The sequence below is a fragment of the Syngnathoides biaculeatus genome, chromosome 15 (genome assembly GCF_019802595.1).
Source record: "Syngnathoides biaculeatus isolate LvHL_M chromosome 15, ASM1980259v1, whole genome shotgun sequence".
NCBI classification, from domain to species: Eukaryota; Metazoa; Chordata; class Actinopteri; order Syngnathiformes; family Syngnathidae; genus Syngnathoides; species Syngnathoides biaculeatus.
The window spans coordinates 24,750,143-24,765,378 of record NC_084654.1 but is presented as its reverse complement, the minus strand read 5'-3'; the positions used below and the strand labels follow the sequence as shown (position 1 = coordinate 24,765,378).

At 48.1% G+C, this 15,236-nt stretch overlaps 1 protein-coding gene across 2 annotated transcripts in view; it reads right to left on the bottom strand.

Moving 5' to 3' along the window:
• Positions 1–10,709: 10,709 nt before the first annotated feature.
• The window catches only part of rab11fip5a (RAB11 family interacting protein 5a (class I)), a 22,127-nt gene continuing 17,600 nt past the window's right edge, over positions 10,710–15,236 (bottom strand). For both annotated transcript variants that reach the window (XM_061843243.1, XM_061843242.1), the window contains one exon: positions 10,710–15,150. In XM_061843243.1, the coding sequence (XP_061699227.1) occupies positions 14,893–15,150 (258 nt within the window). In that variant the 3' untranslated portion in view covers positions 10,710–14,892. The remainder of the gene's footprint in view (positions 15,151–15,236) is intronic.

The following is a 15,236-nucleotide window of genomic DNA, read 5'->3' as shown; positions in this document are numbered from 1 at the left end:
TTGCGGATCTTGATATCCACCAATGGGATTGTGTCTTGGAACGGCGCCTCGTCTCCCTTGGTTGCCATCGTCAACATTCATCTGCACGAAAAAAAAAAATGTTTACCCACATTTTAGACGACGAATCGACAGAACCCGGGCGTGACGTTTGTCCTAGCGCCAGCTAGCTATCGAGCTAGCTGAATTAGCTTGTGTTGCCTGCAGGCTAGCAGTATTAAAAGAATGCGAACGTGACCTCAAAGTCTGTTTGGAAAAATGGACAACCCAAAACAACTAAGCTTTTTTTTTTTTTTTTTTTGTGCCGCAGTTGAAACTGTGCTGTTGTTGCTGCTTTGACAACGGTCGTATCCTTTAGCGTAGGCACGTATTGGAGTCTCGTCACCTCCATCAGTGCGTGATTCGACAAGATTAGCCCAATGATCGTAAGAGACAAAACTACAGCGATCTGGTATAGTGTTACCAGTCTTCACGGCGGGATTTTTTGGAAATCACTCCGACATCGAGCCTTCGTGACGGACCACATTTATCTTGTAGTCCGATCCATGCATAATTTTTCTTCTTCTGGAAAATAGATCCCATTTAAAATTGGTTTCATCTGTACAACGGCGCCGGATCCTGGATCCTGAAGTCGAGCCAGGAAAGGCGGATGAAACCTTACAGCACAGCGATTGGGAATCGTGGATGTGGATTGTCCATCTCGAGAGGAGACTTTAGCTAAGATCTCATTTGGTAGTCGGTAGATCTCATGGACTGCGCCGCACTGCAGTAGATGGTGGACCTCAACAAAGGCAGATCTCAAACTCTTTGATGAAGAAGTTGCAACAACGTTTAGGGGACGGATCCGATCCAGAAGGGGGATCGCATCTCTAGAATCGTCTTGAATTCCCAAAACGAGCGGCTTCCGCGAAATCCGCTTACAATTCATCAGAGACTCACACAACACGTCTCTCGTCATCCGCGTCAGCAGAGATCACGTTTGGGGATGGGAAACCTCCGTGGAAAAAAAACCCAGCGTGAGCGTCGCCAGATGACAGACCCCTCGACGAGAAGGTGACGGAAGAGAAGCCGCCGTTATTAGCGCGGCGCGCTAAAGAGCAGATCTTATTTCCTTCCTCCGCTTAACAAAACGCCACCTCCCGTGATAAACGTCACAATGCGACAACAAGCGCAATTAATGACAAATTGCAGGCTCGTTAATTAGTACTGTACACAGCGGCCGTTTGGGATTATTGCACTTGGAAAACACGATAATCATGCAGTAAACACACTAAATTGGGAGATTGTGACTAGAGTCGTGTTCATCTTCAAACTGTCTCGAGTTGGGGGGAAAAAGGAAGGAAGGTTCAGTGAAATTTTGACTACGTAGGCGGCTTGCGGCTTCCTGTCCGAGCGTCTCCGTTGCCGAGGTAACCGTCCAATCCCTCGGTTGACGTCGGCCGACGGGAGCTCGCGTACGTGGAGATCGAGCGCGGATCGCGATGAAAGCGGCACTTTGTTTGCTGCGGTTTGGATTTTGTTGTGATGAGAACGCTTCCAAACGCGGCCTTCCGAGTGCCCCGGAGGCAGGGACCGGATCAAGCTCATCAAAATGCTAATGTTATTCTTTGTTGGTGAGGCCGAGGTACTCGTTTGAATTCCTCAAAAATCAACCAGCGAACCTTTGTCCACGCCGAGGTTAGCCGTGTACAGTGGAACCTGCGAGGTAAGGAAGGAAAGGAAGGAAATAATCTTCCGCTGTGCTCTCGGGCCTCGGATCTGCGTAATCGTTGGGAACCAACAGGCACTTGATTGTCTGCGTCAATTAGAGTACGTACTTGTTCGCGTGACACCTAGCTAGCTAGCTAGCTAGGTACAAGCTCCCGCGATAATAGTGAGTAGAGAAGAAACAGTTTCACACTTTAAGATTACTGGTGGTTAACTTTATAGCTCTACTACTACTCTACTCTACTATGCTAAGCTAACATACAGCTTAGCACTTTGGCATTCGTTTTGCATGATTTCCTCACGTCGTTGCGCGGGCCGCCGCCGCAAATCTCCCGTTCGCAGGTCTTTGTTGGGCAACAGCCTGTGCGCTACGGGAACCAAACTGACCAGACAAGAGCACCCGGTTGCATGACGAGACCTGAAAGTGTAACCGAACAAATTGTGAGGGGTTTCAGACATTTTTAAACGTGGCCCTAATGTGGGGGTGGGGCGATTTGGCACATTAAAAGTCTGAGTGGAGCTTTGCTAATAGTTGAAGCAGATGGCAGAATGCAAGGTGTGAAGTAGGCCAATTGTGTGTACGTGTGTGTGTGTGGGGGGGGGGGGAGCATTCAGGTGTCTTTTTGGGTGTGTGTGTTTAGGGGGGGGGGGGGGAGATCTCTCATCCTCGAGAAAGTGCAAAACTGTCTCCTCCGTCGGAACGGGAGGTGTCTTTTCAGCGCATATGCTTGGGAGTTCGCCGCCATATGGCGACGAGCAGCTATTTCCAGCCGTAATTAAAACTTTTGGCAAATATAGCGAGGAGGCTCGCGCCGTTCGCAGAGGACAAAAGATTGGCGGGAGAACTCGCAATCGCCTCCGCGGACGGAGGAGGCTAAAGTTAGCCATTAGCGCTAATAGACCAATTAGGAGGGTTAATTCAATTAACTGGTGGAACGGCGGAGAGCGTCGGCCTCACAGTTCTGAGGACCGGTGGTTCAAATCCTCTGCGTGGTTTTCTCTTGGTGGTCACTCCGGTTTCCTCCCACATCCCGAAAACTTGCAACATTCGTCGGCGACAAACTGCTGTTGGTTAGTGCGATTGGTTGTTTGTTTCTAGTTCCCTGCGATTGGCTGGCAACCGGTTCAGGGTTTACCCCGGCTCCTGCCCGATGACAGCTGTGGTTGGCACGCTAACCCTAACACTAACCCTCATGAGGATAAGCGGCTCAGAAAATGGATGGAATTCAATTGTCACACGTACATAGAGCACAACCTCAAGAGAAGATGTTTTAGTTTTGTTACCCAACCGTGTCTAATTGCCTCCTTCTTCTTCTCATGAAGTATTTTTATGATTGCAGTTTTTGCAGAATGTCGCGGTCGGTAAACCAGCTAGCTTGCAGCAAGCAAACAGCTAGCTAGCGTGTGTCTGATAAAATGTGGAAATCTGGTGCAACGATGAGTTTAGCGTCTCCCAGAATAATGAACATTTGATTCTGGATTGTAGTAAAAAACAAGCCGAAAATGGTTGCTTGAGTGATGACTTCCTGGGTCTTTTTTAATGGGTCTGCCAAATTTCACGTTGCTGATTGAATCTAGAATTGGGGACCGAATTTAAAATCTAGATGGCGGTTTTGTCAAACCAAAATGGCAGATGTGTCTTTTCAGGTGACGGGATCTGTCGATATTTTTGTGGGTCTCTTCACGACTGACACGCCCACCAAACCGGTTCTGGGTGCCGAATTCCGGTCAATTCTGCCACTGACAAAAGCGCGCAGACCACGAAAGTGATTCTGCCAATCCCGCCGATATCCAAGGCTGCGTGGTCTTGAACCTTAAGGCAAAGTCCCCCAAAATGCGATTTGTATCTCCCCCCCCCCCATCTCCAAGGACAAGCCCACCACCTTGGGCGAACGCAGCAGGAGCTCCGGAGAAGGCGCCGGCTCCGTCGCTCCGCCGCCTAACGAGGAAAAGCTGCTGCCTAATGAGGGAGCTCGTTAACACGTTGGGCTGCCTCGTCTTAATTAAAGCGCGCGCACACATTCGAGGCGGCGGCGGCGGCGTAACAAAGGGTTAATGCGAGAGTCGGGCGTCGGTGCTGTTCTGGTTCGAGGGTCAGCGATCCCTACCGTCCAATCGAACGCAACCGGACCCCTCGGTTTTGTTGTTCCCCAATCGGATGCGTTGGTACGATCCCAACGACTGACTGGATTTTCTATAACGCCACGTTTTTTTTCTTCTGTTTGTACATATCTAGCACAGTTATTGCCCGAAAAATGCAGAACTTCATCAGTGGATCCAACGGTACAATCAAACTCGGTTTACTCCAGTTCTAAGAGCCACTTGGTGAACTTGAATGCATTCAAGGTCCCATATTTCGGCCAAGATGGAATAAGTATAAAAGTGTCAATAAACACCTTCGACAATGCCTTCTGTTGGGGTCAGTTTGGTGTCCAAAGTTTGTCCATATTTGGCGATTGGTTTTCCGCGTCCCGCTTGGCTTGCGACCTAGATAAGCTCAAGAAAGTCCAAATGATCCGATTTCAGACCTGTCGGCATAAAAATGTATTTCGCATTGACTGAGGCCCCCGGAGTTAGTTTGGTCAAACACGGCGCCTTGAAGTTTGGTTTGCGCAACAAGTGGATGATCTCGAACGGCATGTGAACATTTTGATCAGTCCAGGCAGTCCTCCTGATTTTGCCGACTTCGCCCTCAGCGGTGCGATCAATCACCGAGGGGCCCCTTACGGCCATCTTGTTCTCGCTCTATTGAACGCCAGTGAGGGCGAGCAGACGTTTGAGGGGAGTCGCTGCAAAGTCGGGAATCCTAAACACAGCCGGGTCAGGACGGACTATCCCAAAGATGGCACCAGTACCGAAGACCCAGCCGGACCAGGTTCTTCGTTTTCCGCCACGCGCAGGACGAGAGCTCGACGCGGCTCCGATCAACACCGGTGACGATTTGAGCCCGCGCGTATGCGGCCCGTTCAGAAGTTTCCGGCACATCTACCCATTAGGCGCCGGTCTGCACCAGGGCCAAAACGCCTCGGCCTTCCTCAAGCCGACGGGACCGCCATCTTTTCTCCTGCTGACTGAATTAAATCTGCAGGGTTTGGAGCGCACCGTTCGCTGGTTCTGCTTAAATCCTGTCCGTGACATGGCAACCTGGATTCAGTTCTTATCGCTTCATTTGGTAGAGTTTTAAATTCACGGATATGGAACAAATGGATCTTGGGAAAAGCAATTTTGGATTCATATTTCATTTTCCAGATTAGTAACAAGTGGTTGGATTAACTTTACGGTATGACGGAAATTTAGCTGGAATCTCTGTGCGAAAGAATCCGCAATCGTGAAATCCATTCAAACGTACGCCGCCGTCGTTAGGAGAATTGAACCATTTTTCTTGGTGCGAATTGCCACGCGCACAAAACATTTGAAAATGCGTCGGCGACCAACGGCAAACTAATCACGCGACGCGAGCCGAGCCGGTGCCTTTTGCCTCCAGTCGAGCTCTTTATCGCCTAATTGATTGACAGGCCAGCGCTTCATTAGCTTATTACAAATAAATATAGCCCTAAGTAAGCAAACAAACAAAATTCAAACGCCACTTTGCTTTTGCTCCATCCAATTAGCTTTTTTTAATGATCTATTATGCCGAGGCGCACGGCGAAACAACAACAATGCGCAAAGACAAACGGGCAAAGCGCGGCCCTGACATCGACGCCACTTTAGGCGTAATTACCCAATTTGTTTGAGGCAACCGAGTTCTAACGAGCAGCCAATTACCGCGGAGGAAGGCCGCGCCAACCTGTTGATTTAATTAGATCAAGCGCACGCTAAGGCAAACAATTTAATTAGCAGCCGGCGGCCCCCGGGGGCACGGCGGGACGAGGGGGTCCGCGTACCCGAACGCAAACGGAAAGGAGGCGCGTTTGTGTCGGAGGGTTGAAGTTGAATTTGCCGACTTCCGATGGAGTATCCGAAGACCCTTTCGCCCCCCGCCGAACTGCCACAACAGCCTGACGCGCACCAAGCCACGAAATCGTTAAGTGGACTTGCGTTCCGTCGTCGAGGCACTTCAAACGCGTCGCCCGAGTCCGTTCTCGACCGACGGCTTGCTCGCCGCTAACGCGCTAATGGCCGTCTGGAGCGCGCACTCGGAATTGAAACCAAAATACTTGGACTCGGTGCCCGGCGGGAGACCGATCTTAATCAGCGAGAAGTCCAGCGTGACCTTTTCCGGGTCCGCGACAACCTGACGTCGCCCCCGCCGAGCCGCGAGCGACGCTTCCCCGGGGCGAGCGCCGTCCAATAAAGCTCCGCCGGTGTCGCTGAAAGGTGCGAAAAAGATCAAGAAAAAGCAAAATATGCTCACGTCATTCTTCATTAGCCGGAGCAGGCGTGTCGGATGTTCGACTTCACACCCTCCCGCCTCTTTCGTCGCGTACCTACAAAAGGTAGAGGACTTATTTGCGAAGAATAGCGAGTTGGGTCGCGGGAAAGGTTTTAGGGAGTTATTAGCCCCTTACACGCCGCCTATATTGAAGCTGACACTATTGTGCTTTTTACATCCCCACACTTTTTTAAGTACATCCTGTTACCTGACTAATTTGGGTATGGCAGCGATCGGGTAGGATGACCCGTAAACGGATGGTGAAGGCGACTTCGAGAGCCGCGACCGAGGCGGGGGCGCCTGCCCGTGCGTGAGCGCCTTTCTGAATGCGCAGACATGGCCGCGAAGTTTTCCAAACAGGAAACGTAAAACAAAACATCCGATCGACGCGCAAAATAAAAGCGTTGGCACATTCCGGCTTGCTTGGTTGCCTGTTCTTTGTTTTTGGGGTAACTTGGCAGGTGGGAAGCTGCAAGGCAGCTAATGTGTTGTCCTTTGGCGAGCGCAAGGCAGGCGCGGGAACGACGGCGGGGGTGCTGGTAGGGGGCGTAACCGCACATGGGTGGTTGGGGGGGGGGGGGGGTGGGTCGGAGGTCTTTAATTAAAGGTCCGGTGCAGGAACCCCAGCCCGCCTCCCGCTGGCGCCTTATCAAAGACGGCGATTCTTCTACTTTTTGGCATGGGAAAACGTCACCTTTGCGTTGCTGTTTCTCTGCACGACATTAGCTACAAGCAAAGCCATCTTGATTTGATTTGATTTGAGCCCAATCGACTCTGAACATGTTGTAAAAGCGGTCCGATGTCTTTGGGTCACATTGGTCCCCCGCGGTCGTGAAAGAGTGGGAGGCGGCGCGGTCCTTTCGGTGGGCTTCCGCCATGGAGGAAGTCGCGGAGTCGGAGTGGCTCGCGTTCCTGGCGCGTCTCGGCTTTGCGCTTGGGCAACGGCTAACCCGCACGAAGCTTTTCCTCATTTTCCTGGTCTACTAGCGCAGCTCACCATTCGCTAATGCCGGACGTTGTTTTCAAATAAGCTTGACTTATTTAACTCAGGGTTCGAACCCTAACTCCTGACTCAAAACCCCAACCTTTAATTGAAGTCCTGTAGCGCCGGAGAAAAGGAGTCGGAGGCGGAGTGTCGGACACAGGAACAGAACTTGCTTTATTGTTCGACATCAAAACACTACTCGCATAACGGCGGGAACTCTGTTAACCTTTACCCCGGAAGCGCAAGAACACAAACAGTCCGTGCGGAACCCCGCAGCCCAACTCGAGGTCCCGCCACAGAATCCTTGTTTAAAGTCCTAACTGTGATTACAAACCGTACTCTGAAACCCACACTCTTACTGAAAACCCCAATATGAAACCTTAACCCAGTTTTAAAACTCAAATTTGCAACCCAAACCCTAAGCACGTTTCAAAACACTCCTCATGGCTTAAAACCCAAACTCAAAACTGTAAACTGTAATTTGAAACCTTAAAATGAAATATAAAGTCCTAACTCTGATTAGAAACCGTTCTCTGAAACCCACACTCTTACTTCAACCCCAACACGAAACCGCAACCCTGTTTTAAAACTCTAATTTGCAATCCAAACCTTTGTTTCAAACCCTAACCAAGGCTCACAACACCCATCAAGGGTTAAACCCCAAACTCTATAAACGCTAATTTGAAACCTTAAAATGAAATATAAAGTTAAATCCTGATCCTGCGTTGAAACCATAATCTTTTTGAAACCCTAACCCTTCTTTTTTAAACTCTCCTTTGAAACCGTAGTCCTGGTTTACGGGCGTTACTTGAAACCCTAACTTGAAATTGTTTTTAAACACGCTAACCCTTGATTTAAAACGCTCACACTGTGATGTTTTGAAACCTTAACTCTTTCTTGAAACCGTAACCCCTGACTTGTGAAAACCTAATCCTGGTTTAAAACCCTCACTCTTGACAAACGCTGACTCGAAATCCCTCTTTAGAACCCTGACTAGCAACCGACTTAAAACGCGACCCCCGCGCCTTAGCGCCCAAAGAACTCTTTGTATGCCCGACGCGCCGTCGCACCGAAACGGACTATCGCCAATAAACAGGAGCAGTTTCCTCAAGACCGGTTCCGTCCTCCCCGCTCGGGAGGCGAGCGTGTGCGAGCTTGGCCCGCTCGGCGCTCTCGTGAGGTGACAAATGAGTTTCCTAAAGGTGATGAGTGCCACTCTACGGCGCCGTCACGGCAAAATACGAGCGCGCGGCGTCCAATTTGCACTAATTAGCTTGACACGGGCTTGAGAGAGCGCCGCGGTCCCCGGCCGTCCCCTTTCTGCACTCGTCATTAAGAACAAGTCCAGGCGAGACCCGGCCTGGCGGGGCGCCCGCACCTCATCGCCCCCGCCGACTTGCATCGCTTCTCAGAGCCACACTCGAGGAACAAGCAAGAAGTCGCTGCGCGATTTTTTACGTACGCCGCGCGTGAAAGACAAAAATGTCATCGTATCCCCCCCCCCCAAAAAAAAAAAAAAAAAAAAAAAATCAACGAGGCCTCGAACGGGCGAGTCGGCTCATCAACAAGTCCGCGTCGATGTTCACACCTTGAAGTCGGCTAATCCCTAACGGGGTTGTTTTGGCCGTCTGCCGCCGCCCTCTTAAGGCGGCACGGTGGGACAGCGGGAAAGCGTTGGCCTCGCACTTCTGAGGTCCCGGGTTCAATCCCGGACCCGCCTGTGTGGAGTTTGCATCTTCTCCGCGTGGGTTTTCTCCGGGTGGGCGCTCCCACATCCCCAAACCATGCAACATTAATTGGACACACGAAATTGCCCCAAGGTGTGATTGTCGGTGCGGCTGTTTGTCTCCATGTGCCCTGCGATTGGCTGGCGACCAGTTCAGGGGGTATCCCGTGACCCTCATGAGGATAAGTGGCCAAGAAAATGGTTGGAAGGATAGTTATTAATTGGACACTCTGAATTGCCCCAAGGTGTGATTGTGAGTGCGATTGGTTATTTGTCTCTTATGTGCCCTGCGATTGGCTGGCGACCAGTTCAGGGTGTACCCCGCCCGCCTCCTGCCCGTTGACAGCTGGGATAGGCTCCCCGCGACCCTCGTGAGGATAAGCGGCAAAGAAAATGGATGGATGTAAAGATTGTACTTTGAGAGAAAAGAAGACCGAAGTACCCGTTCCGCAAGTCCGAACGATGCAGTATTTGCGGGCCACAGTCGGGTTGCCGGCTTCATTTTATCGCCGGACAGCTGAAATGATGACAGATGAAACGAAATCATTTGAGTTTTGTTTTTCTCCTTTCAGTTGCAAATCTCATCTCGCGCTCGCATTAGCGACGGGCAGATGTTTCCACGTGCCAGGTGGCGCCTGCTCATTAACGTCACCGCCAAACTGTTTCCCGTCGCCCTCCGTCAGGGATCCAAATCAGCTCGCACCATCCGCAATTAAATTCTGTAATGACGGCGCCAGCGACGTCCCTCTAAATCATTGCGGTGATGATGATGATTATTAATAACGCAGCATAAGGAATTATTTCGGAGCGCCGCCGCCGCCCTCTCCTAACGTGAGTTTAATTGCGGTAACTGCTAATTTGGATGAAAATCTGCTCTGTGACTCTTGTCGACAGAAGGATGTATAAAAATAATAATAATAAAAAAAATGCTGGGTCAGCCCTTTTTAGTATTAAAGGCTCTGATTAATGAAAGAGTCCAATTAATATTTCTAATGCTTGTTTACCAGACCAAACTACACGTACGCTTGCATACTAAATTAAAAACATAATCGTGTTGCATTTTCAAAGATTTCAATTCTGATTTATGTTTTTTTTTTTTTTTTTACTTCTGGGGTCGGGGCTTTCCAGCTGGTCCATTTCAGTTCTTTGCCGCCAAACTGAGCTCGAAACGCTGATTCGGGAATGTGCCCAACAATCATTATCGTCTCGTCGTCAATAATTCTCACAGCAAAAAATGTTCTCGCATTATATTCATCCAGTCGCTTATCCTCACAAGGACCACGATGTATCTTCTGCCACCTTCGTCGGCGATGCTCGACGAATGTTACCCGCTCAAAATGGCGCCGTTGGGTCCATTTTGACATCCTGTCGAAGTAGTCTTCCGTTTAATGAAAACAAAATGGCTGTTTGGAAACACTTTTGGGCTCCCGACGTTAGCTAGCTGAAGGCGAGCTGGTCATAGCTGACCAGGTGCATTGTGGGAACTGTAGTTGTTCTGCTTGGCTTTCCCTTGGACTCATTCGGTTTCTCCCAGACATTCCGCAGCGAATCCTGAATAATTGGCCCAAATAAAACTTCTTCAAAACATGTCAAAGTGAACTGCCAGGTTTGGCTTTTTCCTCCATCTCATTCAAAAAGTGGCGAGGTGCATTGTGGGTATCGCAGCTCTTCAAGCAGACTTTTCCTCCGGCTTCTTCCGTCCGAGCGTGGAGGAAAACGTGCGTAATCATTTTGTGTTTGCAGAGATGAGACGATGCCATGTTTAAAGATCGTCTGGGAAGGATTGCGTAGTCTTAGTGATTTTTGTTCCCCTCCTGCATTGTACAAATGTGTGCTTTAAATAATATCCACAAATATATGATATTCTCCCTACGTTCCTTTCTTGTCAAGAGAATGATTCCAACAACGTTTTTAAAGTGCGTTTAATGAATGCCAAAAGACGCGGCACAAAAGGAGACTTTGAGGCAAACATACCGTGAGGAAGAAACACAAAATATTCTTTATTAAATATAAAAAATGGTGTGAAACCCAAGTGCATCATCGCTGCTCGTAAACGTTCCCCCTTCCGATCCGCGGGCCCGCGGAGGCCCGGACCGCCCGCCGCGAAATACATTCAGCGCATCGACAAGTTTTCAAAATGGAAGACGAGGAAATATGCTGCATCCGCAAAAGTATTCAAAGCTTTTCCCGCATTTTTGGATCGGGAAAACGGCCCGTTTGCATTTTTGTACTTTGGAATCGGGCTGTGACGAAAAACGTGGAAAAGGTCAAGCGCTCGCTCTCAATGCCTTCCGCATTTGTCGAGAAGTGCAGGGTCGCGTTGTACTTTCGTCTACTTGTGGGGATCGCGGCGTCAAGAGCGCGCGGGCTACGTCCCGGCATCGGGAGGACGCGGCAGAGTACGTCTTTACGCTACGTGAAAATTGTGCCGTGAGCTCAACCGGCGGTTCTCAAACCGGGGTCCCCGGACACCTGGGGGGTCCGCGAGCCGCAGCTTTGTGGATTCATTTGCAATAAGGGCGGTGCCTCGAGATACGAGTGACTCGACGTAGATCGACGATACAACACTCACAAGCATATATTATTTATCCTCTGCGAAGAACAACTAATATCATTGCGGCTTGCTGACCAAGTGTGACCTTGACTTGATTTGCATGTATTCTACTGCCCCCAGGTGGGCAAAAGGAGCAGAACGCAAATGTCCGTTGAATTGACACAACTATCGAAAAGACCAAAATGTTTTTGGGGTGCGGGGGGGGGGGGGGGGAGGGAAGGCTGTAACGGGTTAACAGTACTGCATTTCAATGTGTTCTGAGTTACAAATGTGCTCACACCACATATTCGCCTCGTAAGTCAGGGCACCACCTTGTGTTGTAGCGCGTTTAAAAACGTTCGGAGCTCCTCCGTGTCGAGGGACCAGCGTGGAAATAAAAACGAACCGAACCAATTAGGCCTACCAAGGGCCAAATGAAATTAAAAAAAAATAAATAAATAAATAATAATACGTAATATCACAGGAATAAAGTTGTATTATTTTTTTTTAAATTGGCTTTCTTCCCCTCAATACTCTGACTTAATGGTACCAGTTTATCTTGGAAAATACGACTTTATATCCTCACAAGATTTAGATGACAACATTTTACCCCAATGTTGTTCAGATCAAATTTTGGGGGAATTTTTCAAAAATTCTGCTGCATTTACTGATGTTTCATCGGCGTTGGGATTAAGATGGGTCCCGGAAAATGTTTCCCCTCTGCTAAACGACATTGCATTTTATGATCTTAAGTGCTGAATTAAAAAAATACCGTAATTTCCGGCCTACAAGCCGCGACTTTCTTGACACACTTCCAACCCTGCGGTTTGTGCGGCGATGCCGCCGATTTGTGCGTTTTTTTTTTTTTTTCCTAACGGCCGCAAGGGGGCGCTCGAGCTAAAAGGGACGAATGAGACCGGTGGAATATATGTGCCGAGGAAGTGACTTTTACTGCCCCTTTTAGCACTGCACTAGTGTTAGCGCTGTGCTAGCATGTTGCTGCTGTGTTACTGGCGTGTCTCAGTCATAATTACCGGTACGTTTTATTGTAACCGGCCCTGTTAGCGTTAGCACGAGAGTTAACACTATCATTAGCGGTGTGCTAGCATTGAACTCTTTTCGTGTACCGTCATTCTTTGTAAATATCTCGTGTTGCAATGTGGGCACTTGCGGCCTTTACACAGCTGCGGCGTATCTATCTTCCAAATGGTATTTCCTTTACAAATGTACTCGGTGAGGCGCTCTGTAGGCCGGGAATTACGGTAAAAAACATTAAAACGACACAAAAACTAAGGCGCAGTCGGCATTCGGGTTTGTGGTACAAGTTTGAATGCGTTTTACACGCTGGCAAGCAGAAGTGGGCGTGATTCGGAGTTGACGAGAAAAAGAAGAAAAAAACCTTGCTCAGCTAGCGTAGCATAGCATCAGCAGCTAACGGTGTAATTACAACGACAAGCTCTTCGTCAGTGCACAGCAACAAAACAAATCAGTGAAATCCTCACGAAATCTAAACATAAATAACAAATTTCCTGGAATTTCATACAGAAGCGCTTTTCAACTGCAAAACTGACACGTCCAAAACTATTTTGCGAGTCATTCCCTTCATCAAACGGCCAAGCTAGCCACGTGCTAACTAACTAGCGTTGGCCTTCGGGGCATCTACGATTGAGCCCCGTGAATTCTGCCTAGCGACAAGCAGCCCGGCAAATGTGACCGCCTTCGATTCGATTGAGAATTATTGCCATCATACCAAAAGGGAAAAAATATAATCCAAGACTAAAATCAAGATCCTACAAGAACTTGTTTTTTGTTTTTTTTTTTAAACGAAATCAAAAATTTTTTCAAAGAAAAAGAACTGTGCGATTGTACGAGATTAAAGATGTACATTTGAGGGGGAAAATGGATTTTTAACGATAATACCAACTTTGTAATTTAAAAAAAGCCCAACAAATTTTTCTAACAAAAAAAATCTAGAACCTTTTGAGAATGACGTCAAAATCTTATGAAAGTAAAGCCATGTTTTCAAAATAACTACATGTATTTTTATGGAAAAAAAAAAACAAATGCTGTCTATTTTTTGGGAAAGAATTCAATCTGACAAGATTTTCAGGATAAAAATTAAAAGAAAAAGTTACCTTATGAAATTAACTTCCCCTCATACAATTGCAACTTTATTCTTGGTGGATTCTTCATGAAAAAAGAAAACATTATTCACTTTAAAAAAAAAATAGCTTAAGCGCTACATTTTTTAACCCCAAAAATATAGACCTTTTATCCTCATAATATTTAAAAAAAAAACTATATTCTTTTTATCTTTGTTCTCCTAAGAAGGCAACTTTCTTTAGGGGTGGCCCTAATAATGTTCTTTTTTTTTTTTTACGGAAAACATATATACAAAAAAATGTGAATAAAAAAAAAAAAAAAGAAATATTTTCCTGTAGTATTGAGCCTATGTAAGACGTCGGTGCCCATCCATTCGTTTTCTTGCAAAAGTTGAGACTTTCAAGCATGACGGCCTTCAGTTGCGTCTTTTCCTTCTCCACACGTCGCAGTAAAAAAAAACAAACAAAAAAAAAAAAAAGGTCCAGCAGTTCGTGATGAAGTCGACCGGTGGAGGTGAACCGGGTCAGCGTTTGCCATCAGAACAGGTGAGGCGAGGCAAAAAAAAAAAAAAAAAAGGATGTTTTTTTTTTTTTTTCTTTTGTTTCTGTTCTCCGAGTCGCCACCCAACGACGACCCGAGGACAGGCCGAGGGTCGGGCGACGCGTTCGCGACGCCGCAGCGGTTCTCAAACTGGGGTCTGGGCACCGGCGGGGCGACACGAGTCTGATCTTGCCGGGCCCGCAAAATCATTTTTACAATCCATTATTACTGGATGTCATTTCAAAGCGGGCCACTCGAGCGAAAACAATTTTTCTCTTCTGAATAAGCCCGTTTTTATTTTCTATTGCTTTAGTGGGTAGAGTCAACCCAAAATATTTGCCGTTTGGAAGGGGCGGAGCGACGTGTGGCGGGCGTTGCCGCCCTACAACGTCACTGGTATTTTTTTTTACTGAAATGTTCTGGACAAAACCGGTCACAAAATCATAATCAGTTGAAGTTTGTGTATTTGTCTGTTCTCTCAATTTGAAATAATGTCCTGCTGTTGAACATAGAAGCGTTGTTTTTTTTCCCCTCTGATTCATCAAAAACATAAATTGACAGATTAATAACTAGTCGCAGCTTTCTAGGATCTTATAGGACCTAGTTAAACTGTCTTTAATATCAATTTTGTGACTTCATCTTGGCAAAATACAACTTTATCATATGATCCCGAAATTTTTGTCCAGAGAAAAATGCATTTTTGTTTGTGTGAATTTCCACAATGTGAACGTTATCATAAATGTACAATTTTGACATTTGAATCAGCATTTGGCGGTGGTCGTGCTCGTCATGTTCTTTTGGCGTCGGGAAAGAACACCGGATCCGAAAACGTTTGAGAACCGCTGCAAAACGTTTGTCCGTATCAAAAAGGGACAGCGTAGCAGCGAAAAGACTAAAAAGCTGTTGGGGGGGGTCAGGGGTGTGTGCCGTCATTTGAGCCTGGAGCGCACCTGCAAGAGGGTGGGCTTCTGCTCCATGATGCGCACCAGAAGCGTGTCAATGTAGTCCTCCAGGTCCCGGACCTGAGGCTTCAGCTTGCGCAGCTCCAGCTCGCGCTTGGCCAGCAGGGCGCGCTGCCGCTGAAAGGCCGCCTTCTGCAGCTCCAGCTCGGCCTCGCGCCGCACCAGGAGCCCGATCAGCTCGCCGTGGGTCAGGTGGTAATACTCGCCGGCGCCCTCCGTCAGGATCTGGAAACGGAAAGCCGCGGCATCGGGAAAAGGTTCGCAAGCGCTCGATGCGACGCGTATCGGGAAAAGCCCGAAGAAGGAAACGC